General features: G+C 37.2%; 1 protein-coding gene across 1 annotated transcript in view; it reads left to right on the forward strand.

The window, feature by feature from the left end:
- Positions 1-5,315: 5,315 nt before the first annotated feature.
- Positions 5,316-27,275, forward strand: part of LOC107581736 (guanine nucleotide-binding protein G(i) subunit alpha-2-like) — an 89,789-nt gene continuing 67,829 nt past the window's right edge. Inside the window, exon 1 of the mRNA XM_016267383.1 lies at positions 5,316-5,433. Coding sequence (XP_016122869.1) covers positions 5,316-5,433 — 118 coding nt within the window. The remainder of the gene's footprint in view (positions 5,434-27,275) is intronic.

Genomic DNA, 27,275 nt, shown 5'->3' on the forward strand with positions numbered 1-27,275 from the left:
TTTTTTTTTGTTCAAAATTTACAACATTTATATAATAAGCGAATACACCATGAATCCATTTTCCAAACAGTGTTTTTGGCTTGTCCTGAATCACTACAGCACACCTATAATAAGTGTTTGTATTCGAACTATTTTAGACTGGTTATGGTAGGTACCGCTGCGGAGTAGCCCAGTACCTGCGTGATTCGCCATAGACCTAAACAGAGAGAAGTAGCTCCGGCTACAATGTTCCTCCGCAAGATGCACGCAGTTCTGTTTATTAACCACTAGAGCGCCAAAAGTTAAGGACTGCAGCTTTAAAGATATGCAGTCTTAGTGAGACTAAAAGACTTCTTTCAAAAATATTTGATAAATCTTATCAGCCCCAGATGGACATATCTATTCAATTATATGACATATACATTTTTAATATCATTTCAAATTAAATAACAGGCTAAAAAGATCATTTCTGTCATTTGATTTTGGGGTGACGTTTGGTGAGATTCACTGAGAGAGATTTTAATTTTGATTTGAGAGTGTTTGTGATTATTTTTAAACCGAGCATAATGTTTGTGAGGATGAGAAATGACTCCTGTCTGATGTATCCACTGCATGAAATAATGATTTTATGATAATGGTAGTTCACGTTAACCAGTAAGATCTTAACTTCCTATCAGTAGGAATCTTTAGTATCAATGATGAGTCATGGTTAAATATTGTTCCCTTTATAAAAGCACAGTCTGATTGCTGCAACTAGAGCATTAGCAGTGGTGCACCAGAAACTGCCCTGAACATCAAGATCCCCCATGATGCTGTGCTTCAATCCCCAGGCTTTCACACGCACAGCTTTGTAGCTTTTGAGCGGATGTCTGGGCTGACAGTAGCACTTTTCAAGCACCTGCAGATCACACCGTTACACGATCTCCAAATCTGCAAGGTATCACAAAGTAGCAGAAGGGGGAAGAATTGAATTGTCTTTTTAGCAGCTGTGTACTTGTGTCCAGTCAGCGTGATGTTTCCCTTGTGATGTAATGAAAGTGTCATCTGTTTGTAACAGTTTATATGAGTTCATTACTTACATGGCAGCATTTATAAATAATGTACATAAGTGTAAACCCTTTATATTATAAGCACATCTATAGTTTGTATATTGTAAATAGTCAGATGATGTTTAGTCTGATGATTAAAACGTAATCATTTTTAAAAATGCTTTTTAAAAAGCCAGTTTATGTCTTTATTTTCTTTATTCTCAGTATCGAGTACATTGCTGGCAGTTAATGTACTGTAAACAATGTTCAAATAAAAAAAAAAAGAATAAATAATATCTCCGTCTGCAGCAGTATTTCTCATATTCATGTGTTTAGTTGATGTCTCTGTGGCTCACTGAACAGGTGAACAATACAAAGGGGAGCTATTAAATGCTTTGTTTACATGCGATTTAGCAGATCTATCTAAAGCAACCTTGCAGGTTGAGATGTCTTTTTCAAGGGCACAGTGGTCTGAAAGTAGTTCCTGGGAGCAAACCGACAGATCTTCTCTTCCACCGTCAGCAGCGGTCTCTTTTCCTTCCTGCTGATTGTCCACTTAAGTGTACAGCTGTTTATGTCAAAACAGAATATTGCCTTGAAGCAGCAGTTTCCTGAAAATGTTCACATGATTTGTGCTTCCTCGTCACAAGAAAATGTGCAGATAATCTATTTGAGTGCATTCGATCTGACAGACATGCTGAATTCCAAAAAGATACTTCAGTTGAATGTATATGACCTCAATACACCTTTTAAAATAGAGGTACTTTATTGGCACAATGAAAAACCTGTAAAACCCATGGAACCTTTTTATTGGACAAAAAGTTATTTATAAGTTCTATCTTTAGATTATTTAATTGTTTTTCAAACTGAGACAAAAAAAAAAGGTTCTTTAAACAGCGATTCACTGAAAGAGCGATTCACTTTCAGAATTGAAATGTTTCTTCTGTGGCATTGCTGAAATTGCTCCAATTTATCTAAATTTGTTTCCCTATAACTCGGTTTACCTGCATGTGTTATCCAACTATAATCTGATAACCCATAAAGACACCAGGAAAATTTCATTTCACAAGGAAATTATGCAGTTACACTTTTATACTCTTTCTTTCAGTTCTGTTTATCCACCTTATTTAAAGCTTTGCCTCTTTGTCGTCATCTCTGTTTGAAAACTTGGAATTGCAGTTACTCACGGAATTATCTAGCTTGCGTGGGTTGTGAGTGGGCACGGCTCCAGCGCGGATGAATCTAATGTTTTGAAGAGCATGTGTGGCAGTCAGTCACCGCACAGGTGTGAATCATATCACAGATTCTAGCCTACATCTGGGAATATATGACCCAAATAAGAATTTTCACCGGATATTGTCATCTGAACAAGGAACAAGTCTGCCACGTTTGTTCTGACCAACTGAGGAAAAAAGCATTACAAAAAAATCGCGCCACCAATGGTGATTTAATCTAACGATCGATTAGCTCATATCACATCAAGCCGCGCAAATTATTATTGTTATACTTTATTCTCAGATTATTAATGTTAACAACATCAGCATTGCGTGGCTATGAGTATAGTGGGTGTGTAGATTTCAATTTCTGTACAGTCTAATATCTAATTGTCATACCATTCGAATTTCATACCAAGAAATTCTTTTAACCCAAAAAGCAAACTATGCTCCCTTCGAACTGGTTGTCTTTAAAATACAAATCTTTTGTAATCCCTGGCTATCTGTAATCAGAATTTAATTTCATTCACATGTGTTTCATATAATCCTTTCTGGATTACAATCCGCCATCAAAATGATTTTTTGACATTTAATTATTCTAGCTGCTGTGAGAAAAGGCTAACGATCTTCCAGCTGCAGGATCCTCACATGCGATAGCCTAGCAGCCGGGACAACTTCTTTATGTTTACAGACGTGACGTAATGACGCAGCTGCATGCTCGAATTTCGGCGAAAACCTACCCGTACCACTCAAATTAGAAAATATTATTATAAGATAACCATTGTGAATCTGGCTAAAGTAAGGCGATAGTTTTGAACACTGGTTGGTTATGTACTTGCTCAAATATTGATTTTGGATCATTTTTAACCAAAAAAAAGTTAGGGACTGCAGCTTTAAGGGGTGCTGCCGTATCTTACTTCAATGTGCGATACTTCCGGTGTCATTAGCTTCCTATTCTTTTAGCAGTAGTAGCTACAAAAGAACTCTTTATGGTGTTTGACATTTCAAAATGGTATTTCTTATCATATTATTTCACACATTGGTTTGTAGCGCAAATAGTTTTACCGTTTACTACACGATTCTTCTAATCATTTACATATCGCCGCTAATAAAGTCCCACACATTCACAGAAATTTCCAGTTGCAAAATAAGGTGGAACTTGACAGTCATGTCTTTCTATCTGAGTTTAGAAATAAAGACTTAAGATGGAGAAACCAACAGTTTCAGCTATTAAACTCAACTGTTAACAGTTCAAAAAAAATACTTTTTGAATAACTGTTAAATAAGCTAAATGGAATTTAAACTGGTGTCTAAAGTAAAGACTTAAGATCATTTCAGACACACGGGGGCGGTATGAAACACAGACAAGGTCTAGCTCTCTGCAGTAATGCTGTTTGCTCTAGCTAGCCAAACGATGGAAATGCACTCCATGTGGAAAAATCATTGCGAGCATTTACTTTAAACAAGGTTTTATCTCCTGCCTAAGCGCAAATCATACAGAACACATGCTGAATTCAGTGCGTCAATATTGACATAATTCTCAACAAAAGACATTTCTAAAAGAGGCCCTAAAGAATGTCATTTGTCACCACTGAAGGGCAAACAAGAGAAAAGCTGTACTACACACATCTCTCACACACACACACACACACACAGGTCATTTTGTGTAAAGAAACCTCCTAAAATAGTTTAGCTCGTATAATACATGAATAAATAGCCCACCAAATTTACAAAGAAAGTTTAAATGAATTTATAAAATTATAACAAATAAAATTCTTACCAAACCGCTTTAAATATAATTTTTTTTATATAAAAATTTTATAATTAGCTGTTATTTATTTTGCTATTCAAGTTAATTCGGGTGTAAACACAGTATACTTCAGTGTTTCCCACAGACTTGCACTCTATTTGTGGCGGCATATATATATGCAAACTCATTTTCTGCCAGCAGGAGGCGCTGTTGCAGCGGTAGAGATCGAGGGTTCCCCGGTAACGCTGTACACAAAGCAGCGCGCCGCTCACAAACGCTGCTTTATCAGACATTACATGAAAATGACATCCAACATTTTCTGAAGACAGTCGGTTTCCTTCAGAAATGCAGTGATATAAAAACACCCGCACCGGGTTTCGATTTTGAAATGTGCAGTGCTCATGTTTATTTAACGAAGTCAAAGCCTTTTGGAAAATCTATTTGTGGCAGTCAGTTTTGATATTGTGGCAGGTGCCACAAATAAATCAATGTATGGGAAACACTGTACTTGATATTTTCTTTAAACTGGAATACTGCGGGAAAAACTACATTTCCCATGAGCACCCGCGGTGGGCGTATCAGAGAGGGGCTGGCTGGCAACGCGTGAGGAGCCCTGTACACTTCAGAACTGTCTTCTGCTGTGTGTGTGTGTGTGTGTGTGGCAGAGAGCAACTTCTCAGCGGACCTGGGGTGTGGCGGCTGTGAAACACTGAAAGAAATCAGAGACCGCTCAACGTTAGCTACCTAACGGCGCATATTATTCAAAACCCTCGGTGATCAGTGAACGGACTTAACCGAGCAAGAAAACAACGGGGATTTTTGCGTTTTCCGATTCATTCAGTTTCTCGTCGCCGATTATCTCATCGTTCGGTTTGCTTTTTAAACACCTGAGCACAAGGGGTTGATCTCAACTTTTTAAAGAAACTTTTGGGATTTGTGGATATGAGTTTTCCTCCGTCCCTGTGCGCGTGATGTAAGACTCCAGCGTCTGGCTAACGTTACTTGGTTTCTCTTAGGAGCCTTAAACGTCAAAACATTCCAGGTGTTGTCCTAATCTGAGTATCTTAAATATATACATTACATTTGTTTTTCAATCCCTAAACGTCTTTTGAAAGATTTTTCGGACGTATAAAACGTCAGTTTTGGATCTACTAGTCTTTTAAAGACATTTCCCCTCCTTGGACTTGCGACAGGCATTTTTTTTTCAAAGCCAAAAGAGGAAGTTAGTCACGGAAGACTATTTAAAAAAACCTCCAGTCGCTTTAAAGGGTTATTATACCTTTTCGTTTTTTCTCCTACATCTACACTCATAAATCCGTCGCCCTGAAGCGCGCATTCGGAACCATGGGCTGTACTGTGAGCCAGGAAGATAAAGCCGCGGCAGAGCGCTCCAAAATGATTGACAGGAATCTGCGCGAGGACGGCGAGAAATCCGCTAAAGAAGTGAAACTGCTGCTGCTGGGTGAGTGACGGATCTCAGATAACGGGCAGCGACTCAAAGCTGCTGTAAAATATCAGGTTTATAAGCACCCTGTCACGTCGATAAGTCTCTGTTTGACTGAAGAGCTGGTTTTTTAGGGAGACGTTCTTGCGAAGTTTGAAGGCAAGTTTCTGGGTAATGCATGTGTGTCAGGTTTCCTCCTCAGGTGTGGCCTGCGACAAACTGTCAACGGATTTGAAGAAAAAAAAGTCAACTACGATAGAGCAAGCGTTTACTTGTTTAGCAGTTTAAGTGGCACATACTTTACTAGTTTTTGTTTTCCAGTTATTATTGTTTTTTACTCAAAATTTGACCTGAGGCATGTGCAAAATTGGTTGAGAGAAACTTGTCACTTGAGAAGCTTAGTTACCCAACAAACTCTGTTTGTGTTAGATATGTTGACACTCATTTCTGGCACTCAACAGGTTAGTGTTATTGCTTCAGAAGGTTAGCAGTTACTTTCTGTAATCATGACTAATGACTATTCCATGCCTCAAATGGAAGAATGAGATTTATGTAGCAAGCCAAAAATGTGGGGGGAATGTTTTCGGAAGGCTTAGAGCCCAAACAGAAGCTTGGAACATCCACCCTGAGCCAAAGAACGTGTTGGAAGTAGATTTTTGGCAGGGGTTGTCGTGTATTGTACCTCTTTGCATGATTGTTAAGGACTCTTGCTGAGATATGAAATACTTGATGTGGAGCTTTTTACGAGGATTTTTAAAGCCTTTTGAATTTTACTTTATGAAAGCAGAAAATTGCTTCGGCGTACCACTGAGTTGACTTTTAAAAACATATGTGAGGGAGACGATGTCATGCCCCCCAGCAGTTTTTGGATTTGCACAGTCATTTTGTTTGTTTTCCCCTCCTTCACATTTAATATGTCAAACACAATCTGTTAGTTATCTTTCAAAATGGTGTTTGTGCCAGGTGAATTTGAAGAGTTTAACAGCCACAGATATTTTGCCATTTGTATAAATAATGTATTTTTGTCCCACTGACAATGACATTACTTTGTTTTTCCTTCCATATGTATGATAAACACCTTCAGCGTCATATAGAGGATGATCCATTTTCAATGCCGGTCACAAAAACCTAAGACTCATCATGATTTTGATTCTGATATTTTTGCTTTGTTATGGAGAAGCTTATGGTATCATAGATAAACTTATGATGGGAACATTCCCACTCAGACTGTTTTTTTTACCAATTTGAGTATTAAATTTACACCATTGTTTTAAGCTTTCTAATGAGTCAACCTGCAGGACACCTACTCGTAGGGCTGGACGATATTGCCAAAATTGATATCACGATATATTTCTTAATTTCGGTCGATACGATATAATTCCGATATCGATATGAACACTATTTATCTGAAATAGAAATCTTTTGTAAAATTATAAATGCCTTTATCATCACTTTTGATCAATTTTAAGCATCCTTGCTAAATAAAAGTATTCATTTCTATAATTTCTTTCCCAAAAAATTAATAAAATTGATACTGAATGGAATAGTGTATAATGTTACAAAAGCTTTTTATTTCAAATAAATGCTGATCTTTGGATCTTTCTATTCATCAAAGAATCCTGAAAAAAAAAAATTACTCAACGGTTTTAAATATTGATAATCAGCAAATCAGCATATTAGAATGATTTCTGAAGGATCATGTGACACTGAAGACTGGAGGAATGCTGCTGAAAATTCAGCTATGCATGATCACAGGAATAAATTACATTTTAAAATCTATTAAAATAGAAAGGCTTACATTATATGTAAAACGCACTAGACTGAATGATAAATGTGTGTTGTGATATTTAATTTGAAAATAAATGTAGCTAATTTCTTTATATTATAGCCTATGTCTTTCATCTTATTTAACTATAACCACTGTCGTGTCTTGCTCACTTTCCCGCGAACAAACGCTCATAAATAAGTGGGACTAATGAAATTCAATATTAATAGCGGAGCCTCAACATTGGATTTGCAGCGTTACGCATTCTAGCCAGTCGCGCTGCAGCTGAAGTGAATGACAGCCTGGGAGCTCTCGTTGCTCGCTTTCTGTAGCCTATATCATTTTATTTTTAATGCTTCTGTAAAGGACTAACGGCCGCATAGCCTATACACTGCAGAGTTTAAGGGAGACAACAGTAACAGCACTTAACAGTAAAGTCATATCTAAATATGTTCTTTTCATTTATGAAGATTTAAGTATGTAGTTTATGCACATTTGTTCAAAACAGCCTGGCAGATTGTTCACAAGATGTAGGCAAAAGTCTGTATTTTATACAGGAAGGATGCGCGTTCTTATCATTCCTCTGTTGCTCTGCTGGTCTATTTCTCTTCAAAGCACCAACTTAAAATGCCTATTTTGGTTTGATTGCTTGTGTCACATGAGAAAATGAATAATTTTGCCTTACTGATGCAGTAGCTTATGGGTGCGGTTTAGGTCGCGGTCGTTGTCAAACGGGTCGGGTACAAAATTAAATTGGTGCTGGCTGCTGTCGGATAACGGGTCGTGTGTTCTGTTGTGTAGCTACTGCGAATGCAGGTTTACCTAACAGGACCCGTGCAGGACTCTGCTTTAAACTGCTTTGCGTCTCTCCGTCAGATAAACTCACGTGCATGATGCGCCATTTACGGGGGCTTATTTAAAATGAAAACTCATTCTCTGCCAGCAGGAGGCGCTTTTAGAGTGATAAAACTGGTAATGTTTATCGAAATATCGGAAATGTGTTTAAAAATCATATCACCGTTATTGAAAAAAATTATATCGCGATACATATTGACATTGAATTATTGTCCAGCCCTACCTACTCGATTAAGTAACAGTGAACAATCCTAATAATGTTTCTCCTGTCAGTAACTACACTTAATTCTAGGTCTCAGTGGGCTGTGCTCTAATAGCAGACGTGGAGAGTAAACACTAGTTTAGGGATTTGAGTCACTGTCTGAGGATGTTTAAATGACGCACATCTAGACAAGTAACTCATTACTTTTAAATGGGAAGTGACAACATAATTTTTACATACTGTACATACAGTCTAATTCCCCCAAATCACCACCAGTTTCTCAAAAACGATTACATCTTTAACCCCAAAACTTTTTCTAATGCCAGGAAAAGTTGGTTGCTTTTGGAAAAGGCATGATCTGTCTCACACAGGCTGATGTCTCAACATCTATTCCACCCCTCTGGTCTTTCCAAACTCAAACTTTTGGTTCAGAGGGGAGTGTTGCATAGATGGACTATTTTTAGCTTGAGGCAGATGTAGGGAAAAGTTGTATTTCCAGGCTCCCAGAACTCAGGCCTGAGTTAAGGCCTTAGAGGAAGTTTGAGGCCTTTAACTTTACCTCCTCTAAACGTCTTTCTGAAACTCCTTTAACGATAAGCTGGTGCAGACTTTTTCTGTGTTTTCTTCCTCTTAATTCCAGGAATGAATCTTTAGCTGGCTTACCCTTTAGGTTTTCTGAACTTTGTTCAAATGTAATCTTCCACAGTGAATTCTAGCGCATTGCTCTGTTTATTTATATCTAATCCTGGATTGTTCTAATTGCTTTGTTTTTTCCATCTTTGCTGGCAGAGGGAAATATTCATTTGTGTCTTCGTACTCATCCTTGATGCACGTACAAGTCTGAACATCTCCAGACCATTGCTTTCAGCATGAGTGTACTTGAAATACTTTCATTCTTACTTGGTTAAATTCATGAAACATCATGTTAAAGCAATAATATTTCATGTTTTAATTAATTTGGTAAATTGTTTCTGTGCTGTAGCCAATAATTTAACTTATCAAATGGCAAAAGATCCAGGCAGAATATAGTCAAGCGTGTGTATGCATCTGTGATGCTTCCCTGAACTCATTTAACAGGTTTGACAGAACCTGTTGAACTGATTTGTGCTTTCGCCTCTTTGCTTTAGCATTGGGCTTAATAGCGTTGATGGTGATAAATAGAGCGAGAATAACACCCAGAACACAATCGCTCATCCTGTGTGCTTTTTTTTTTTTTGTCACGCTCTTACTGTACTGACAGATAAATGCCGACAGGCATTTGGCAAAAGGCCTCTAGAACAAACAAACCGACACAAAAACCCATTAAGGCCTTTTGGACTGGAGAGATGACTGAAACTGGCGCTGTTACACTCTCCTGTCAGCGTGGTCCTTCACCACATGGAAATCACGCTTTGCATGTACACACCTTATTTGCTGTCTATCTATCCTTTTTTTCTGATTTATTGTGTTAGGTTGTGTATAGTTATAATATAGGTTAGGTTTGAAGTGCTCCACTGTATGATTATAGTCTGAGGTAATTGCAGGCTGTGTGTGGATATGGGTGTGTGTCTGTATGTGATCTCTTACTACTACTGACAAGGCTTCATCTGCTTCTTTTTTGGTCTATAAAGGAATGCCCCAGCCCTGCTTTTCTACTCTGCATAAGACATTGTGAGGGGTTTGGGTTTTATTTTCTTATATTTACTTTGGAGCTTTCAGGCTTTAAATCTGTTTTATGGCAGATCTCTTCTGTGGTTTGATGAAATGGTGACCAGATGATCATGATAATAACAATCATGACAAGTAGGGGGGCATGGCCTATAATTGTTAGTGCAAACTCTGCACGGGGTAGACCTTCCTGGTGTGACTGAAGTTAAAGAACAGAAAGTAAATTTAAAGAAACATTGTTTTTTGAAAATGGCTTGATAGATCTGATTATTGGACTCTGTAGTGAGTTGATATGCATGACAGAGTTAAAGGTTTGCTCATTAGAATTTATTTTAAGATATGTTTTCATCTGATATGGAGTAGTTTTGTTTTATTAAACTTTGTTTAATTTTTTTTTATATAGTTTTATGTGTAAAATCACTTTGTCAGATGGCAGGTAATAAAATACAATTTTGCATAAAATCTCTTAGGCCTATTTGTGCAAGTATGCACATGCATGCCAAGCAATGTAGTTTTCATGTATTTTATTATGATCTCTGGTCACCCTATCTGCCAAAGGCATGAAAGGAACACAGTTGGATCAAATCACTAGATTAAAATGAGATGCAAGACAAATAGTTTACAGAATTTGGCAAACTTTTCCTAACTACTCTTGTTAATTTTGGAGGTTGATCATTAAGCTAATGTGAAAAATGGCCTTATAATGCCCTTCTTGCCAGTTTGCATGCTCTGATGAACAGTGCATTTCAGATTGATGAAATCAAACTGCATCTGTCCTCAAAAGGTTTTCAGTCGAGCTCAATGATCCGTCACATTGTTCTCAACTATTTCCTTGGTTTTTATTGTATTTGTTATACTTGTATTTTTAAAATAGTTTTTTGCCATGGAAATAGCTTTTGATGCTGACATGGCATTAAATAAATATGTATACTATACTATCAACTATTTCCTTAACGCAAGGTCAGAACTCTCAACAAGTCCCTGTTGCTCCAGAAGGGTTTTGTTCTCACGTACATCTGGTATTGCATTATTTTTGCTTTCAAAATAAATCTTTCTGTAACTTGTCGAGAGGTCAAAAGCATCCATTGTGGTCAAAGAGGACTAGCGCATTGCTGAACTTATTTCAACATTAACTGTGGGGCAGTGAAGTGTGAGACTACTGGGTTCCTAGAAGTTGCTCACTGGAGGTCACATGTTTTGTTTAATGTATTCTATATACAGTGACTACATGCGTGGCTAAACTTTTTAAGTGAAATATATTTGGAACTTGTGAAAAACCTTGACTGGTTTTGGTTGTCAGTAAGATTCAATGATATGTCAATTAAAGGGGCTACATTGCTTGGCATGCATGTGCATGTGCATCATTCATGCACAGGTGCCAAGTAAAAACATGGAGGAAAAACCTGTGCATGAATGAATTAATCAGTAAGCCAAATTGCTTAAATAGTTTTTACTTTCTTTAAATTTGATTAATCTCAGCCACTAAATTACTAAAACCTATAGCTAGTGGTTAGTAAAAATTGCAAGTGCAAAATGAATAACCACTATTTTCTCTGTAGGCAAATCTCCTGAGTGCTTCATGGGATTTTATCAAGCATTAACATATTTTTGAATAGCCAGATGTTTAAATGAATAGGTCTCCCAAAAGCAAAATTTACTCAGCCTCATGTCATTATAAACCCGTATGACTTTTCTTGAAAGAAGATGTTTAGCACCAAGTAGTTTATGTACCTTATATGTGCACTACTTTACAAATCTTTTGAAGTCATAATAGTGTTGTATGAATATCAGGCTGAAATGAAATTTATTCACTGAAAGTCTTACTTTCCGCCACTGCTCTCAAATCTCACTTGCATTTGATTCCATTTAAATATCGTGGCAGCTTGACATTAGTGACTTTAAAATAGTTTTCACTTGTAAATGTATATATTTGCTTATTTTGTAAGCTTTAGTTTAATGGCAGTAGGACGTTGATTTCAAACTTGGTGCTAAATTGGAATGGACTCAAATACAAATAAGTTTGCAGAATCATTGACGTCCTGGTGTACAATCTTGACCTGGTTTATTTGAATGGATGTTAATACAAATGACACGAGTGTGTGTGTGTAAACAATGACAGCATTTCCATTTCCAGCATTTATGGGGTTTTGTAACGACACACTAAGAAATCGATGTTTATCAAACCCATTGTGTGCATGTATCATCTAGGCCTGTGTGTTCAGATTTTATTCCCTCACTCCCCTAAAACCAGGCACATTCTTTCCACATCCATGATGGAAAACAATAGTGTTGATGATAATGAAGAGTTCTACAGACAAGCAGACTCTTGAAAAGCCTACTGGGATTTCCTTTCTGACCTTTCTGCTCTCCTCAGAACCGATTTGATCAAAGTCATTGTATTTGCTATTTGCTCCAGTGCTTCCCACAGGTCTGAAATATACTTGCGTTGGTAGCCGGGTGGTAGCCTTCTATTATCCCTGGCACAAAAATGGTCTACTATATGTTAGGGGTGCTCTGATCAGGATTTTTGAGGCCGGTCACTAGGGATGGGTATCGTTAAGGTTTTAATGGTATTACTACTCTTACCGATACTGCTTATCGATTCGGTACTTTAACGGTATTCTTATCGGTACTTTTTGTTTTATTTTTATATAATTCAAGCTGAATTAACATTGCTTTATATTCTGAAATGTAAAATAAATATTTAATGAAATTAATATAAAACATCAATTTGTGTGCAGGCATTTTTTGTGTTTTAAACATAAGATAAGATACAGTAAGAACAAAGAAACAAAGTAAAACAAACTGACAAATACAATAAAACAAATATACAAATGAAATAAACAGTGCTGTCATTTTTCCATGAAGTTCTACTAACATTACTGTTCAGGTAAGTAATAGCCTACAAAATAAATCTAAAAGTAATCAAATGCAAATGAACACTGCATAGTTTTCAGTGTATGTATTGATAGATTAATGCGTATTAAAGCTATAACGTTATACAGATTAAGAGCAGAATTGCAATTTGATGGCCCAAGCGCCAGTCTGTCACTTTAAGACAATATATTGACACACTTCGGATTTTCTCCCAACTGTTCTCCTCCACTTAAGACATAAACTGTGTTTAAATAAATACTCTCCAAGCCAGCCATTTTGACATTTTTGTGTGTATTTTATCGATTGGACATGTGCCCGAAGCTCAAAGTGTCCCGCAATTTAGCAACAGTAAAGACGGCATCTTACAACAATCACCGATTGAGCTGATTCTGATGTGAAGTTTGGGTTTTAGGGAGGAACGAATGCACACCGCTGTGAAGGGAAAGAAGTTGCACAATACGAAACGCAGCTAGTTTTTAATAGCTTTACCTCATGTCTTCTTTTGTATAATCCAGAAGCCAAAATCAAAATAAAAAAATTAAATTTGCTTACTAAAACAGCCACAGGCCTAAAGTGTAAGCAGATGTTTGAATGTTTAGTTCTCTCTTCTATCATAATTAAACAGGGCTTTCATGTTGCGCGTGCTGAAGCTCCTCCGCGTGGGCACGATCTCGATCATAATTTAGCCCCGGGACCGATTAAATACCGGGTTTCCCTACCCATCCCTACCGATCACGATTGCCAATCACAGAAAGCAGTATCTGCCGATACGATCACCAATACCGATCTTTTTAAAGCCTACTTTTTTATCATGTAGAATTATTTATAGTGATACACCAATCAGGATTTTTAGACATTTATTCAGGGTCTGAATTAAATTTTTTGAAAATGGGGGGAATTCCCCTCTTAGGTTATTCTTGTGAAGGGGGGATTTTCTTTTATTTGAGGGGTGGCATCTTTTAGACATTTTAAAAATATATATAATTATCTCACCTAAATTTGATCATGCAGTGCATTTTTGTTTTTATTCATTATTTTGATTTCAAATCCAAACATTGTTACTGAAAATGTTTTTTCAGCATTGTGATTATTTTTTTACACAGTACATTAATACAGTCTTTCATAGACCTGTTTAAACGCAATAAATATAAGAAACAGATTATTAAATGCTTTTTACTTTTGCATTCTAGATTTATATATTAAGTGGCAAAACATTGAAACTACTTTTGTTACGTTATCACAAACATTATAAATTAAAACGTACCACTGACAGAAACAGTCAGCTCTACTGCCTTTTCTTTTGCATTTATATTTTTATTACAAGTAATCCTGCGGTTCATAAAGAACTTTTTCTTGCCTCCACGATTGCCTTGTTTATCTAAAAGTGCTCCTTTCCTTTAAACCCAGCCAAAAAGTTGACTGTGAAATAGGGCTGTACGATTATGACAAAAATCATAATTGTCGATTCCCTTGAAATTGTAATTGCGATTATTAATTACGATTATCACAATTTACATTGAATGATGTTTATACCATTGTTTGATGCAACTGCATGCCGTATATTTATATGAAAATAAACAAGCTGAAAACACTCTAACTGAAAAACCTTTAGTGCTTTTCTATAGTATTAAGCCTCAAATGTCAATTATACATCGGATTGGTTTCTTCTTTAAATTATAAAAAAGTAAAAATATGAATGGTATTATGTTACACTAAAATTAAAATAATAGGGAAAAGGCCTTAAGATAACATGTAGAAAGAAAAAAACGCATCTTAAGCACGCAGAATAACATAAGTGAACTTTGAACGATTAATTGCCGCTTTGAACAATTACGTAATTGTGGCATCCATAATTGTAATCGCGATTAGAAATCCGATTAATTGTGCAGCCCTACTGTGAAACACAGTAGACTTTAATTAAATGCATTTATGGTGTAATTATTACATTTTCGTGTCAATCCATGTTCATATTTACCACAAACAATGCGCTGTCACTTTAATTCAGCACACGTGCAGCGGCAATGATTGCTGCACTGCTGTAGACACACCGCTCCTGGAACGCACTGCCAGACCGCAACCATGTGCAGTGTGAACGCTTTAATCCGTTAACATGAGCGCGGAGAAAATACACACCGCATATGCACTGCAAACGGAGTATGTGTGAACCTGGCGTTATGTGTGTGTGCTGCGAGTGTGCATGAGCGCACGGTCTCCAGAACAGTGCGCGAGTGCTGAATGGTTTAAACACTGGCAAGACTTAAAAAGAAATGCAAATGATAAACTTTAGTGATGATGCGACACTTCCTTGATTGTGCAAGTGACAATTCCTGAGTCGACTGTGCAGCTCGCTTATAGTGCAGACACGATGTGGTGAAAGCCATTTGAAATTGTCTCAAATTAAGTTTTCAAATTACTTTAGAAGTTATTTTATGAAGAAATATGAATTGTATCTCACCTTCAGCATTATAATTATGCATGTCGTGCCAAACCTCTCACGGCAGACACGTCATCAGCTTGAGATCGGTTTGAGATCAGCCTTTATAGGCACCGCTGATCAAACATCCCATAACGATTATCGGCTAATAGTGATCGGTAGCCGATCAATTGGAGCACCCCTAGTATATGTGACAAACAACAAATAAGCGATGCTTGGAATCTGAAAATTATGCATTGATATTACAGTGTCACTCTTGGTCTTTGGGACACTTGCAACTATGCTGCTTTATCTCCTGCACCTTCCTGTGCCACTGCTGCTGCTTTTAGCTTCTCCGTCACTCTCACTACTTACATTATGCCCAAGGCATCAATGACCAACTGGAATGCAGAACAAGCTTGAATCTTAGTTTTGGCTCTGCATTTTGTTTCATTGTTGACTGCTCAGGGCTCAACGCTATGTTTTTTTTTCTGCTGATCCTGTAGTTGTCATTGTTTTTGACCCTTGTTATCTTGTATTCTAATAAATAAGCCTATATTAGGGTTGGTCCGATAGACGATGCCATCGTCCATTGCCGATGGCTGATAGACATCACAATGTTGAGCCAGCATTGTGATCCCCCCCGCAATCCGCCGCATCCCAATACCGTGTTCGCAAATAAAATTACGTGTATACGGAACCCCTAAAGGGAATAAATACGAGATGAAAGGAAAATATATATTTCAATATTTTCCCTCGCAGTTATATCATTGGGTAATTATACTACATATATTTCGGGCATCAGCGAGCCGTTATTATACCTGGCATTGAAACTGCTTTTGAATGCACGATGGCTTTTTACTTTCACTTTCGAGATTCGCGATTGCACATAGTCTGTTTATACTATGGAGCAGCAGTACTTACCACACATTTTACAAGATTAGATGTTTGTCAGTGGTGCACAGGATCTGCAAATCAGTTGCCATTGTCTTCAGTCATCTCTCCTTACTCTGTTTATGTGGTAAGTGAAATTTAATTTACTGTAATGTAACAGGCAACCGTTACACCGTGTCTACACCGGACACGACAGTTATCATGTCACACCTCATCAGCTAAAGTCTGTCTACACTGGACCATTGAAAATCATTAGAAATTTGTGTCAGCACGTCATAAATAGAATGCGGCAGCAGTTTACTGTCAGGGTTTTGCTGTCGCATCCAGTGTGGCTGGTCTATATATAATGAATCTCTATTATAGATCAGTGGTTCTATAGTATTTTGCCACGCCGCTTGAGTCCGGTGTAGACACGGTGTTAGGAATCGTTATTTGTTTTCCGTGACTTATAAGGATTCACGCTTCGGGCACCCCATTTCACTGTAGACATTGTCCGATGTCAATTTTGTAGACATCGCCCAACCCTAGCCTATATGATACAACAATTTTAGATCAAAGTTTAATTGTGCAGTTCTCAATTCCAATTTCAATACCACAGCAAAAACAACTAGTCTAAAAATATGAAGTTCAAACATTATTAAAGACAACTTAACAGTTAGTAAATAAGAACAAATTAACAAATTACAAGCAATAGCACAAATAAATAAACAGAACAAATATACAAATTCAGGGCTCCAGACTGCGACCATTTTTTCTGCCTGTACGACAACATTTTGTGTGCGGTCGCACTGGCATGACCACCGCGTAGTTCAACTCCTAAGCTCTGCCGTTTCTGTTACATATGAGAAACATCAAACGGCAAATGAAACTGAAAGCATAACAAAACTGCGCTACTTGTTTGAGCTGCGCAGTGCTTAGAGAGTAAAACCTGGTTTATACTCGCCGCGTCAGCACGAGCGTGAAGGTGCGCGCTGCAAAAATGAGGCGAATACTGAGGAAACGATGGATTGTTTTCAAGCTAAAGTAAAAGACGGCTTCTTAAACCAGAGATGGTGAACATGTTGGTATTCTTGTGGGAAAAAAACATTGAAGCACTGTCACCGACAGCAAGTTTAGTTTTACTTTTCTTTTTGTTTTCATTTTGAAAAGCTTGTTATCTTTGCTGTTTACCTCACATTAAGCTATGGAGGCTCTTTTATTTTTTTTTATTTGATTCCTCCGTGTTTGCTAAACGTTCTGTAATTTAGTCGGTATATAATTCAGCATGTGGTGTATGCCATGACTCATCTTATTTGCTTTGTAAGATAGTTTGTCATTGTTAAAAGTTCATCAGCATGCGTTGATTAATCCCATGTTGTAGCATAAAAAAAATATTGCGACCAAATTATGTGCTCGTGCGACCAACTGCAAGTTAGTCTCAAAATAGCAACCAGTGGGAAGAATGAGTCTGAGCTTTTTTTGTTGTTTAACATTAAAGGCACAGACAGCAGCTGGTAAATTAGGCAAGTTAGACTAGTGGTTAAACGGATCGTAGTTGATCCGTGAGCTGTACGGACCAAGCCCCACGGTTCGGCACGCATGTGATCCGCGGATTAATTGCAAAATTGAACCATAATAAAGTATAAGTTTATCATTTGTTCGTATTTACACAAGCAAGCTCATTTTAAACAATTCCAGTAATTTTGTTAGTTTTAGTTTAGTTTTTATTTTGTGAACACATTTCTATTTAGTTTTTATATAGTTTAGTTTTAGTAATTAAAGTTTATTAGATTTAACAGATCACTTCCAGAGCGCAGGCCAAAGAAAGACTTAGGCTAATTTAACCTTAGTGATGCAAACGTCTAGCGACACCAAATTAAAGCATGTTGAGATTGATTGGATGGTAAAAGTATACAAATACACACCAAAATGAAGCAGTCATGCCTTTTTAAATCTACACAAGTTGCGCTTACATTATATGTAAAACGCACTAGACTGAATGATAAATGTGTGTTGTGATATTTAATTTGAAAATAAATGTAGCTAATTTCTTTATATTATAGCCTATGTCTTTCATCTTATTTAACTATAACCACTGTCGTGTCTTGCTCACTTTCCCGCGAACAAACGCTCATAAATAAGTGGGACTAATGAAATTCAATATTAATAGCGGAGCCTCAACATTGGATTTGCAGCGTTACGCATTCTAGCCAGTCGCGCTGCAGCTGAAGTGAATGACAGCCTGGGAGCTCTCGTTGCTCGCTTTCTGTAGCCTATATCATTTTATTTTTAATGCTTCTGTAAAGGACTAACGGCCGCATAGCCTATACACTGCAGAGTTTAAGGGAGACAACAGTAACAGCACTTAACAGTAAAGTCATATCTAAATATGTTCTTTTCATTTATGAAGATTTAAGTATGTAGTTTATGCACATTTGTTCAAAACAGCCTGGCAGATTGTTCACAAGATGTAGGCAAAAGTCTGTATTTTATACAGGAAGGATGCGCGTTCTTATCATTCCTCTGTTGCTCTGCTGGTCTATTTCTCTTCAAAGCACCAACTTAAAATGCCTATTTTGGTTTGATTGCTTGTGTCACATGAGAAAATGAATAATTTTGCCTTACTGATGCAGTAGCTTATGGGTGCGGTTTAGGTCGCGGTCGTTGTCAAACGGGTCGGGTACAAAATTAAATTGGTGCTGGCTGCTGTCGGATAACGGGTCGTGTGTTCTGTTGTGTAGCTACTGCGAATGCAGGTTTACCTAACAGGACCCGTGCAGGACTCTGCTTTAAACTGCTTTGCGTCTCTCCGTCAGATAAACTCACGTGCATGATGCGCCATTTACGGGGGCTTATTTAAAATGAAAACTCATTCTCTGCCAGCAGGAGGCGCTTTTAGAGTGATAAAACTGGTAATGTTTATCGAAATATCGGAAATGTGTTTAAAAATCATATCACCGTTATTGAAAAAAATTATATCGCGATACATATTGACATTGAATTATTGTCCAGCCCTACCTACTCGATTAAGTAACAGTGAACAATCCTAATAATGTTTCTCCTGTCAGTAACTACACTTAATTCTAGGTCTCAGTGGGCTGTGCTCTAATAGCAGACGTGGAGAGTAAACACTAGTTTAGGGATTTGAGTCACTGTCTGAGGATGTTTAAATGACGCACATCTAGACAAGTAACTCATTACTTTTAAATGGGAAGTGACAACATAATTTTTACATACTGTACATACAGTCTAATTCCCCCAAATCACCACCAGTTTCTCAAAAACGATTACATCTTTAACCCCAAAACTTTTTCTAATGCCAGGAAAAGTTGGTTGCTTTTGGAAAAGGCATGATCTGTCTCACACAGGCTGATGTCTCAACATCTATTCCACCCCTCTGGTCTTTCCAAACTCAAACTTTTGGTTCAGAGGGGAGTGTTGCATAGATGGACTATTTTTAGCTTGAGGCAGATGTAGGGAAAAGTTGTATTTCCAGGCTCCCAGAACTCAGGCCTGAGTTAAGGCCTTAGAGGAAGTTTGAGGCCTTTAACTTTACCTCCTCTAAACGTCTTTCTGAAACTCCTTTAACGATAAGCTGGTGCAGACTTTTTCTGTGTTTTCTTCCTCTTAATTCCAGGAATGAATCTTTAGCTGGCTTACCCTTTAGGTTTTCTGAACTTTGTTCAAATGTAATCTTCCACAGTGAATTCTAGCGCATTGCTCTGTTTATTTATATCTAATCCTGGATTGTTCTAATTGCTTTGTTTTTTCCATCTTTGCTGGCAGAGGGAAATATTCATTTGTGTCTTCGTACTCATCCTTGATGCACGTACAAGTCTGAACATCTCCAGACCATTGCTTTCAGCATGAGTGTACTTGAAATACTTTCATTCTTACTTGGTTAAATTCATGAAACATCATGTTAAAGCAATAATATTTCATGTTTTAATTAATTTGGTAAATTGTTTCTGTGCTGTAGCCAATAATTTAACTTATCAAATGGCAAAAGATCCAGGCAGAATATAGTCAAGCGTGTGTATGCATCTGTGATGCTTCCCTGAACTCATTTAACAGGTTTGACAGAACCTGTTGAACTGATTTGTGCTTTCGCCTCTTTGCTTTAGCATTGGGCTTAATAGCGTTGATGGTGATAAATAGAGCGAGAATAACACCCAGAACACAATCGCTCATCCTGTGTGCTTTTTTTTTTTTTTTTCCCGCTCTTACTGTACTGACAGATAAATGCCGACAGGCATTTGGCAAAAGGCCTCTAGAACAAACAAACCGACACAAAAACCCATTAAGGCCTTTTGGACTGGAGAGATGACTGAAACTGGCGCTGTTACACTCTCCTGTCAGCGTGGTCCTTCACCACATGGAAATCACGCTTTGCATGTACACACCTTATTTGCTGTCTATCTATCCTTTTTTTCTGATTTATTGTGTTAGGTTGTGTATAGTTATAATATAGGTTAGGTTTGAAGTGCTCCACTGTATGATTATAGTCTGAGGTAATTGCAGGCTGTGTGTGGATATGGGTGTGTGTCTGTATGTGATCTCTTACTACTACTGACAAGGCTTCATCTGCTTCTTTTTTGGTCTATAAAGGAATGCCCCAGCCCTGCTTTTCTACTCTGCATAAGACATTGTGAGGGGTTTGGGTTTTATTTTCTTATATTTACTTTGGAGCTTTCAGGCTTTAAATCTGTTTTATGGCAGATCTCTTCTGTGGTTTGATGAAATGGTGACCAGATGATCATGATAATAACAATCATGACAAGTAGGGGGGCATGGCCTATAATTGTTAGTGCAAACTCTGCACGGGGTAGACCTTCCTGGTGTGACTGAAGTTAAAGAACAGAAAGTAAATTTAAAGAAACATTGTTTTTTGAAAATGGCTTGATAGATCTGATTATTGGACTCTGTAGTGAGTTGATATGCATGACAGAGTTAAAGGTTTGCTCATTAGAATTTATTTTAAGATATGTTTTCATCTGATATGGAGTAGTTTTGTTTTATTAAACTTTGTTTAATTTTTTTTTATATAGTTTTATGTGTAAAATCACTTTGTCAGATGGCAGGTAATAAAATACAATTTTGCATAAAATCTCTTAGGCCTATTTGTGCAAGTATGCACATGCATGCCAAGCAATGTAGTTTTCATGTATTTTATTATGATCTCTGGTCACCCTATCTGCCAAAGGCATGAAAGGAACACAGTTGGATCAAATCACTAGATTAAAATGAGATGCAAGACAAATAGTTTACAGAATTTGGCAAACTTTTCCTAACTACTCTTGTTAATTTTGGAGGTTGATCATTAAGCTAATGTGAAAAATGGCCTTATAATGCCCTTCTTGCCAGTTTGCATGCTCTGATGAACAGTGCATTTCAGATTGATGAAATCAAACTGCATCTGTCCTCAAAAGGTTTTCAGTCGAGCTCAATGATCCGTCACATTGTTCTCAACTATTTCCTTGGTTTTTATTGTATTTGTTATACTTGTATTTTTAAAATAGTTTTTTGCCATGGAAATAGCTTTTGATGCTGACATGGCATTAAATAAATATGTATACTATACTATCAACTATTTCCTTAACGCAAGGTCAGAACTCTCAACAAGTCCCTGTTGCTCCAGAAGGGTTTTGTTCTCACGTACATCTGGTATTGCATTATTTTTGCTTTCAAAATAAATCTTTCTGTAACTTGTCGAGAGGTCAAAAGCATCCATTGTGGTCAAAGAGGACTAGCGCATTGCTGAACTTATTTCAACATTAACTGTGGGGCAGTGAAGTGTGAGACTACTGGGTTCCTAGAAGTTGCTCACTGGAGGTCACATGTTTTGTTTAATGTATTCTATATACAGTGACTACATGCGTGGCTAAACTTTTTAAGTGAAATATATTTGGAACTTGTGAAAAACCTTGACTGGTTTTGGTTGTCAGTAAGATTCAATGATATGTCAATTAAAGGGGCTACATTGCTTGGCATGCATGTGCATGTGCATCATTCATGCACAGGTGCCAAGTAAAAACATGGAGGAAAAACCTGTGCATGAATGAATTAATCAGTAAGCCAAATTGCTTAAATAGTTTTTACTTTCTTTAAATTTGATTAATCTCAGCCACTAAATTACTAAAACCTATAGCTAGTGGTTAGTAAAAATTGCAAGTGCAAAATGAATAACCACTATTTTCTCTGTAGGCAAATCTCCTGAGTGCTTCATGGGATTTTATCAAGCATTAACATATTTTTGAATAGCCAGATGTTTAAATGAATAGGTCTCCCAAAAGCAAAATTTACTCAGCCTCATGTCATTATAAACCCGTATGACTTTTCTTGAAAGAAGATGTTTAGCACCAAGTAGTTTATGTACCTTATATGTGCACTACTTTACAAATCTTTTGAAGTCATAATAGTGTTGTATGAATATCAGGCTGAAATGAAATTTATTCACTGAAAGTCTTACTTTCCGCCACTGCTCTCAAATCTCACTTGCATTTGATTCCATTTAAATATCGTGGCAGCTTGACATTAGTGACTTTAAAATAGTTTTCACTTGTAAATGTATATATTTGATTATTTTGTAAGCTTTAGTTTAATGGCAGTAGGACGTTGATTTCAAACTTGGTGCTAAATTGGAATGGACTCAAATACAAATAAGTTTGCAGAATCATTGACGTCCTGGTGTACAATCTTGACCTGGTTTATTTGAATGGATGTTAATACAAATGACACGAGTGTGTGTGTGTAAACAATGACAGCATTTCCATTTCCAGCATTTATGGGGTTTTGTAACGACACACTAAGAATTGTGTGCATGTATCATCTAGGCCTGTGTGTTCAGATTTTATTCCCTCACTCCCCTAAAACCAGGCACATTCTTTCCACATCCATGATGGAAAACAATAGTGTTGATGATAATGAAGAGTTCTACAGACAAGCAGACTCTTGAAAAGCCTACTGGGATTTCCTTTCTGACCTTTCTGCTCTCCTCAGAACCGATTTGATCAAAGTCATTGTATTTGCTATTTGCTCCAGTGCTTCCCACAGGTCTGAAATATACTTGCGTTGGTAGCCGGGTGGTAGCCTTCTATTATCCCTGGCACAAAAATGGTCTACTATATGTTAGGGGTGCTCTGATCAGGATTTTTGAGGCCGGTCACTAGGGATGGGTATCGTTAAGGTTTTAATGGTATTACTACTCTTACCGATACTGCTTATCGATTCGGTACTTTAACGGTATTCTTATCGGTACTTTTTGTTTTATTTTTATATAATTCAAGCTGAATTAACATTGCTTTATATTCTGAAATGTAAAATAAATATTTAATGAAATTAATATAAAACATCAATTTGTGTGCAGGCATTTTTTGTGTTTTAAACATAAGATAAGATACAGTAAGAACAAAGAAACAAAGTAAAACAAACTGACAAATACAATAAAACAAATATACAAATGAAATAAACAGTGCTGTCATTTTTCCATGAAGTTCTACTAACATTACTGTTCAGGTAAGTAATAGCCTACAAAATAAATCTAAAAGTAATCAAATGCAAATGAACACTGCATAGTTTTCAGTGTATGTATTGATAGATTAATGCGTATTAAAGCTATAACGTTATACAGATTAAGAGCAGAATTGCAATTTGATGGCCCAAGCGCCAGTCTGTCACTTTAAGACAATATATTGACACACTTCGGATTTTCTCCCAACTGTTCTCCTCCACTTAAGACATAAACTGTGTTTAAATAAATACTCTCCAAGCCAGCCATTTTGACATTTTTGTGTGTATTTTATCGATTGGACATGTGCCTGAAGCTCAAAGTGTCCCGCAATTTAGCAACAGTAAAGACGGCATCTTACAACAATCACCGATTGAGCTGATTCTGATGTGAAGTTTGGGTTTTAGGGAGGAACGAATGCACACCGCTGTGAAGGGAAAGAAGTTGCACAATACGAAACGCAGCTAGTTTTTAATAGCTTTACCTCATGTCTTCTTTTGTATAATCCAGAAGCCAAAATCAAAATAAAAAAATTAAATTTGCTTACTAAAACAGCCACAGGCCTAAAGTGTAAGCAGATGTTTGAATGTTTAGTTCTCTCTTCTATCATAATTAAACAGGGCTTTCATGTTGCGCGTGCTGAAGCTCCTCCGCGTGGGCACGATCTCGATCATAATTTAGCCCCGGGACCGATTAAATACCGGGTTTCCCTACCCATCCCTACCGATCACGATTGCCAATCACAGAAAGCAGTATCTGCCGATACGATCACCAATACCGATCTTTTTAAAGCCTACTTTTTTATCATGTAGAATTATTTATAGTGATACACCAATCAGGATTTTTAGACATTTATTCAGGGTCTGAATTAAATTTTTTGAAAATGGGGGGAATTCCCCTCTTAGGTTATTCTTGTGAAGGGGGGATTTTCTTTTATTTGAGGGGTGGCATCTTTTAGACATTTTAAAAATATATATAATTATCTCACCTAAATTTGATCATGCAGTGCATTTTTGTTTTTATTCATTATTTTGATTTCAAATCCAAACATTGTTACTGAAAATGTTTTTTCAGCATTGTGATTATTTTTTTACACAGTACATTAATACAGTCTTTCATAGACCTGTTTAAACGCAATAAATATAAGAAACAGATTATTAAATGCTTTTTACTTTTGCATTCTAGATTTATATATTAAGTGGCAAAACATTGAAACTACTTTTGTTACGTTATCACAAACATTATAAATTAAAACGTACCACTGACAGAAACAGTCAGCTCTACTGCCTTTTCTTTTGCATTTATATTTTTATTACAAGTAATCCTGCGGTTCATAAAGAACTTTTTCTTGCCTCCACGATTGCCTTGTTTATCTAAAAGTGCTCCTTTCCTTTAAACCCAGCCAAAAAGTTGACTGTGAAATAGGGCTGTACGATTATGACAAAAATCATAATTGTCGATTCCCTTGAAATTGTAATTGCGATTATTAATTACGATTATCACAATTTACATTGAATGATGTTTATACCATTGTTTGATGCAACTGCATGCCGTATATTTATATGAAAATAAACAAGCTGAAAACACTCTAACTGAAAAACCTTTAGTGCTTTTCTATAGTATTAAGCCTCAAATGTCAATTATACATCGGATTGGTTTCTTCTTTAAATTATAAAAAAGTAAAAATATGAATGGTATTATGTTACACTAAAATTAAAATAATAGGGAAAAGGCCTTAAGATAACATGTAGAAAGAAAAAAACGCATCTTAAGCACGCAGAATAACATAAGTGAACTTTGAACGATTAATTGCCGCTTTGAACAATTACGTAATTGTGGCATCCATAATTGTAATCGCGATTAGAAATCCGATTAATTGTGCAGCCCTACTGTGAAACACAGTAGACTTTAATTAAATGCATTTATGGTGTAATTATTACATTTTCGTGTCAATCCATGTTCATATTTACCACAAACAATGCGCTGTCACTTTAATTCAGCACACGTGCAGCGGCAATGATTGCTGCACTGCTGTAGACACACCGCTCCTGGAACGCACTGCCAGACCGCAACCATGTGCAGTGTGAACGCTTTAATCCGTTAACATGAGCGCGGAGAAAATACACACCGCATATGCACTGCAAACGGAGTATGTGTGAACCTGGCGTTATGTGTGTGTGCTGCGAGTGTGCATGAGCGCACGGTCTCCAGAACAGTGCGCGAGTGCTGAATGGTTTAAACACTGGCAAGACTTAAAAAGAAATGCAAATGATAAACTTTAGTGATGATGCGACACTTCCTTGATTGTGCAAGTGACAATTCCTGAGTCGACTGTGCAGCTCGCTTATAGTGCAGACACGATGTGGTGAAAGCCATTTGAAATTGTCTCAAATTAAGTTTTCAAATTACTTTAGAAGTTATTTTATGAAGAAATATGAATTGTATCTCACCTTCAGCATTATAATTATGCATGTCGTGCCAAACCTCTCACGGCAGACACGTCATCAGCTTGAGATCGGTTTGAGATCAGCCTTTATAGGCACCGCTGATCAAACATCCCATAACGATTATCGGCTAATAGTGATCGGTAGCCGATCAATTGGAGCACCCCTAGTATATGTGACAAACAACAAATAAGCGATGCTTGGAATCTGAAAATTATGCATTGATATTACAGTGTCACTCTTGGTCTTTGGGACACTTGCAACTATGCTGCTTTATCTCCTGCACCTTCCTGTGCCACTGCTGCTGCTTTTAGCTTCTCCGTCACTCTCACTACTTACATTATGCCCAAGGCATCAATGACCAACTGGAATGCAGAACAAGCTTGAATCTTAGTTTTGGCTCGTTTCATTGTTTCATTGTTGACTGCTCAGGGCTCAACGCTATGTTTTTTTTTCTGCTGATCCTGTAGTTGTCATTGTTTTGTTATCTTGTTATCTTGTATTCTAATAAATAAGCCTATATTAGGGTTGGTCCGATAGACGATGCCATCGTCCATTGCCGATGGCTGATAGACATCACAATGTTGAGCCAGCATTGTGATCCCCCCCGCAATCCGCCGCATCCCAATACCGTGTTCGCAAATAAAATTACGTGTATACGGAACCCCTAAAGGGAATAAATACGAGATGAAAGGAAAATATATATTTCAATATTTTCCCTCGCAGTTATATCATTGGGTAATTATACTACATATATTTCGGGCATCAGCGAGCCGTTATTATACCTGGCATTGAAACTGCTTTTGAATGCACGATGGCTTTTTACTTTCACTTTCGAGATTCGCGATTGCACATAGTCTGTTTATACTATGGAGCAGCAGTACTTACCACACATTTTACAAGATTAGATGTTTGTCAGTGGTGCACAGGATCTGCAAATCATTTGCCATTGTCTTCAGTCATCTCTCCTTACTCTGTTTATGTGGTAAGTGAAATTTAATTTACTGTAATGTAACAGGCAACCGTTACACCGTGTCTACACCGGACACGACAGTTATCATGTCACACCTCATCAGCTAAAGTCTGTCTACACTGGACCATTGAAAATCATTAGAAATTTGTGTCAGCACGTCATAAATAGAATGCGGCAGCAGTTTACTGTCAGGGTTTTGCTGTCGCATCCAGTGTGGCTGGTCTATATATAATGAATCTCTATTATAGATCAGTGGTTCTATAGTATTTTGCCACGCCGCTTGAGTCCGGTGTAGACACGGTGT

This window comes from Sinocyclocheilus grahami, unplaced genomic scaffold (genome assembly GCF_001515645.1).
Source record: "Sinocyclocheilus grahami isolate Dianchi unplaced genomic scaffold, SAMN03320097.WGS_v1.1 scaffold3.1, whole genome shotgun sequence".
Lineage (NCBI taxonomy): Eukaryota > Metazoa > Chordata > Actinopteri > Cypriniformes > Cyprinidae > Sinocyclocheilus > Sinocyclocheilus grahami.